The sequence below is a fragment of the Lycium barbarum genome, chromosome 2, assembly GCF_019175385.1.
Source record: "Lycium barbarum isolate Lr01 chromosome 2, ASM1917538v2, whole genome shotgun sequence".
NCBI classification, from domain to species: Eukaryota; Viridiplantae; Streptophyta; class Magnoliopsida; order Solanales; family Solanaceae; genus Lycium; species Lycium barbarum.
In genome coordinates this window covers 146,920,083-146,925,844 of record NC_083338.1, presented here as the reverse complement: position 1 = coordinate 146,925,844, position 5,762 = coordinate 146,920,083, and the positions used below count along the sequence as shown (strand labels likewise).

At 37.0% G+C, this 5,762-nt stretch overlaps 1 protein-coding gene across 1 annotated transcript; it reads left to right on the top strand.

The window, feature by feature from the left end:
• The first annotated feature begins 268 nt into the window (after positions 1-268).
• LOC132627916 (serpin-ZX-like) lies at positions 269-4,098 on the top strand. Its single transcript, XM_060343532.1, has 2 exons — positions 269-762; positions 3,037-4,098. Exons 1-2 carry the CDS (start codon positions 370-372, stop codon positions 3,814-3,816), a joined length of 1,173 nt encoding a protein of 390 aa, XP_060199515.1. The 5' UTR covers positions 269-369; the 3' UTR covers positions 3,817-4,098.
• Positions 4,099-5,762: the final 1,664 nt, after the last annotated feature.

Genomic DNA, 5,762 nt, shown 5'->3' with positions numbered 1-5,762 from the left:
AATTAATTTTAAGAAGTATATAATATTTATTCAGTTTTAATATGACAAACCAACATTCAAAGAAGCATAACTAATACATGAATTACTAATACCTACATAAGTAATACATGTATAATTAATATTTGTATTACTAATACCTGCGTAATCCTTACTAGGCTACTGGCTACCAAACGACCCCTTATTTTTTTGCCTCCGATAGCGTGGTTACCTTTCTGATTATTATTGAGGTACAAATTCCTTACTTCTATGCTAAGTATTGACTCTTAACACTGTTCAAACTCAATACGTGTCTCCTCTTTCTAGTTGACTCTTTAAAATTCTTACACACAAAAACAGAGACAAAATACTCAAAAAGAATCACCATTAACAATGGACCTTCAAGAATCAATCAGCAACCAAACAGGCGTATCCTTAACACTATCCAAACATGTCTTTTCCACCGAAGTTAAAGGGGACGCCAACATGGTCTTCTCCCCTTTGTCGATCCATGTAGTATTGGGTCTCATAGCATCGGGTTCAAATGACCCGACCCGGGCCCAATTGCTTTCTTTCCTCAAATCCAAATCTATTGATGAACTCAACTCTCTTTCTTCTCAGCTTGTTGATGTTGTATTTGTTGATGGTGGGCCTAGTGGTGGGCCCCGTCTCTCTGTTGCTAACAGTGTTTGGGTTGAACAGACTTTGCCTTTGAAGTATTCTTTCAAACAGATTGTGGACAATGTTTATAAGGCTACTTCTTCTTCTGTTGATTTTCAGAACAAGGTTAGATTTTTAATTACTGTTGCTTAGTTACTTCAGTAGAGCAGGATTAGTTCACTTTTTCCTGTTTTTGATGTTTCTTTAAGCAATTACTCCCTCCGTCCTGACGCTTTTCGCTTTCCGCTATTAATTTGACCTAACTTTGAAGCTAAATTGGATTAGTTTAACTCAATATTTTTAAGATTAAGATTTGTATATTTGAAAATTACACGAAAAACACTGTAAGTTGCAACTTTTCTCATATCAATTTGGTGAAAAAATACCTAATGTTGGTCAAAGTTCATGTAGTTTGAATTTTCGAGAAACGAAAACTGTCATATAAATTGTGGGACAGTATTGTGGAACAGAGGGAGTACTTAACCAGTTGAGATTTAGGCATACTTGTTCAATTTACTTAGGTGCTTATATGTCTGGATATGGATCAATGCGACATTTTGAGAACTTCTACTTTATAGAACCCTGGTTTTCCTTAATCAAATTATTTAGTACTTAATAGATGGAAATAGCCTAAATAAGAGGATTAGATATTGGTGATTCATAAAGCCGAAAGTAACTAATTTGGGATTGTGACATAATTGAGGATTAGAACCCTGGTTTTCCTTAATCAGGAATGAGGACATCAGGGATAAGGTGGGAGTGGCATCGGTGGAGGACAAGATGCGGGAAGCGAGGTTGAGATGGTTTGGGCATGTGAAGAGGAGAGGCATAGATGCCCCAGTGCGGAGGTGTGAGAGGTTGACTTTGGACGGTTTTAGGAGAGGTAGAGGAAGGCCAAAGAAATATTGGGGAGAGGTGATTAGGCAGGACTTGGCGTTTTTTCAAATTACCGAGGACATGACCTTAGATAGGAGGTTGTGGAGGGCTCAGATTAGGGTAGAAGGCTAGTAAGTAGTCTAGCTTTTCTGTCGCACTGCTTTGCTCTACTTTTTATTGCCCTATGTTTTCTGCTTTTATGTGTTGGGTCTTGTCTCTCCATGCTATTTTATCATGACTTCTTTGCCCTTGTTTTTTTTTTTCATTTTCGCATTGCTTTAATTTGCCTGTCGGTATCTGACTTTTCTCCCCTTGTTTGCTTGTTTTCTTTTGAGCCGAGGGTCTTTCGGAAACAGCCTCCCTACTAAGGTGGGGGTAAGGTCTGCGTACATTTAACCCTCCCCAGACCCACACTGTGGGATTCAACTGGGTATGTTGTTATCGTTGTTGTAATAGATGGAAATAGCCTAAATAAGAGGATTAGATATTGGTGATTCGTAAAGCCGAAAGTAACTAATTTGGGATTGTGACATAATTGATTGAGTCAGTTATGAAATGCTTGATGGGATAATTATAATATGAGGAAATCTGTTGCATCATTTGAGTTTGAGTTGTTACAGGCAATTTTGGATGCCATTTAGTTCTAGTATATTTAGTTGTAGTACTTCTTTAAAAAGTTCTTTTTTCTTTTTGCCTTTCTGGTTTTTATAATATACTTATGCATTTACTTGCTGAAGATTGCGCTATATTTAGTAGCTGATAAACAGTTAGGAGGTGTATAAAGTATGAATTGAAATACTATAAAGTTGGGAAGCAGTATAGCGTTTTTGATCTTTGTAAACTATTAAGTGAGCCTGGTGGAGTAATATGTTGAATGGATTGTGAACTAGGACAACGGAAGTAACAATTTCATTGTAAAATCTTCCTACTGCTTGTCAATTGCTAGACCTTCACGTATCTTTTGATGAGTAGGACCAGCTGAAATGGTCCTGTTTCTCCTTTTGTTACATATGAAATTCAGTGCGCTTAATGTTTATGCTTGAGGTATTTGCATTTCTACTTTCAGCTAAGATAAAACTTTTAGTGCACTTCATCTTTTTGGCATTCGCAGGTTTGCACCGTTGGCTTTATTTTTGTGTGTACCTTTTTCTTTTAGCTGGGGATAGAACTATGAACAGATGGGGTTGAATTTATGCATTCACATAACTGATAAACAGCAGGCCAATGAATGTTATCTCACACGCTTTCACTATGTTTATCATTCATTATGATCTCAATACTGATGTATTACCACTTCCACTGGAGATTGAAAAGCTTTTAAAACTGGCTATACTCTTCAAACTTTTCAATATCCGTGCAATCTTTGCATGGATGGATATACACTTATACTGACCTGTGAACTTTAATCACCCAGCAACTAGAGCTGGAGTCAGAAATAAGGATAGATTTAAAGTACAGGAAAATTAGAAGGAACCCCCTTTGCCTTAATTTTTATTTACGTACAAAATTTTTGATGATTTGTAGGCTGTTGAGGTTGCCGGTCAAGTGAATCAATGGGCTGAAAAGGAAACAAGCGGGCTTATCAAAGAAATTCTTCCAGCTGACTCAGTTGACAGTGCAACAAGACTTGTGTTTGCAAATGCATTGTACTTTAAAGGAGCCTGGGATGAGAAGTTCGATGCATCACTGACAAAGGACAATGAGTTTCACCTTCTCAGTGGGACGTCTGTTCAAGTGCCCTTCATGACTAGCAAGAAGAAGCAATATGTGAAAGCCTATGACGGTTTCAAGGTGTTGAGCCTTCCGTATAAACAGGGTGAGGATAGGCGTCATTTCTCCATGTACTTCTTTCTTCCTGATGCGAATGATGGACTGCCAGCTTTGGTAGAAAAGGTCAGTTCTGAATCCCAATTCTTGGAGCGACACCTACCATATCAGAAGGTTGGAGTTGGTGAATTTCGTATCCCCAAATTTAAAATATCGTTTGGATTTGAAGCTTCTAATGTTCTGAAAGGGCTTGGCCTGGTATTGCCTTTCTCCGGTGATGGCCTCACCGAGATGGTTGACTCCCCTGTTGGCAGTAACCTTTATGTATCTAGCATCTTTCACAAATCCTTTATCGAGGTAAATGAAGAGGGAACAGAAGCTGCAGCTGCAACCGCTAGTGTGGTTAAACTAAGATCAGTGATGGTGGAAGAGAAAATAGGCTTTGTTGCTGATCATCCGTATCTCTTCCTGATAAGAGAAGATGCAACAGGTGCGGTACTGTTTGTTGGTAGTGTGCTTAATCCTCTCATAGACTAAGTTGTATTCCACTATATGGAGGTTGATATATGTCGTTTGCATCTTCTATGTATTACTTGGGACTTCTTTGGCACCCCGAGTTAGTTTAAACAGCCTTCAAGCGCTCCTATCTTGAGATCTATTCCTTATGGAAGAGTGTTTTTATGTACCCTTCAATAATCATACTTCTTTCTGAAGCTGCGAGTGAAATTTGTCAACTACTCTTTGTACAATTGAAGTCAGTGCGACTTGTATACTTCAACTTGTAGTTATGGTTGATATAGCTACATGTGTTTTCTTGTCTGTTTGCCTGGCCCAAAATAGGGTACATATGAACAAGCAAACTATACACAAATAGATGTGTAAGGTTTATTTTGAAAATGGTCTCATCTAAAGCGGGTTAAAAAGTGCTACTAGCACGTGCCCTCTAAAACTCGAAAGAGCTTAATTGGAGACTCTGAAGAAAAACATTGCTGCTTTCCAGTATTCAGGGTTTTATTATTACTGTTTTTAAGTCTTGGCTGGTTGTAGCCTTCTGTTCTTTTTTACACAATCTTGCAGTAAATTGGATTTAATCATCCATGAAGTCCTTAATTAACCAAGATGGAAAAGGACATGTTGCAGTCTTGACTCTTAAATGTCCTTTCAAAAGATCTTAATTCATTATTGCTGGTTAACCTTGCTCGAGTTGATTTTGTGGAGAACCAAACTTTCATTTATCTATTACAGTTCTTGTTCATGGTATATATCATTTAAAAGAATGTAATCACTGCTTTTTAGATAATATACCATGGTTTCTTCTCTAAACTTTGAAGAGGACTTTGAACTCTGGTCACTATTGGACAATCTGTGACCGTAGGGCTTGCCACTTGAACTTTAAAAAAGGAGTGCGATGCACTCTCGCTATGTGCGGGCGGGGTCTACGGAAAGGTGGAACTACATTGGATCTTATATACCTTACCTTACATTTATGCATTGGATCTTATATATATGTAGCTTTATCTTACATTTATGCAAGATGCTATTTTCGTTGCTCGAACCAGTAACCTCTTGATCACACAACGTCAAACTTTTAGGGTCGCTCCCTTTCACTTCCTTTATGGTAATGATTTTTATTTGAAGCTCTCTATTTACAAACTTTTCACTCGTACAAATGCAAACTATTGGGTCTATTATTGTTCGATGATGCATTTCGAGTTCTAAATGACAAAGAGGCTACTTTTGAAATTTTAGTCTCATTACCTTCTAAAGCAAATCTAATACTACACGACTTGAATTGATATAATTTGTGTGCATGTGTATGCATAGGCCGGTGCCGACCTATTAGTACTGTAACTTTGGAAGTGACATTAGTGTTTTGACTTTTAAGTAAATTTTCTATTATCTGATCAAATATTCTGTGGGGTAACAGTTACCCCAATTCTTTAAAGGATAATTCTATACGAAGTATCCGTTTCATTCCCTTTATTTGACTTTTAAAACAACTTGCAAAAATAAAAAAGGTGAAAATTACATCTGTAAGAGAGTATCAGATTATGAATTATAAAATGGACTAATGCATCTGAATATTTAAGTCCTCAAATTGAAAACATAATTATAATAGTGGTGTTTGACTGTCAGAAAATATTCTTTAAAATATTTTTCAGCAAAAGAGGGAAAATGACAGGAGATAATCACATTCTCAGATTTTGTATATTTTTCTTTTACATGAATTACAATTTTCAGAAGCCTCTGAAATACTCAAGCTACTTGTACTAAAAAACAAGTAAGCGTAATTCCCCCTAAACAATAAAATATATTGACGTGGGGAGGAACGTATTTACCTTTGCGGCGTTAATGCTTTTTACTGGTTGGTTTCATTATCATAAAGCGGCGCATGGCTGAATGGTTAAAGCGCCCAACTCATAATTGGCGAATTCGTAGGTTCATTCCACAAAATAAAAAGCTTTTTTTACGAGGTACAAATA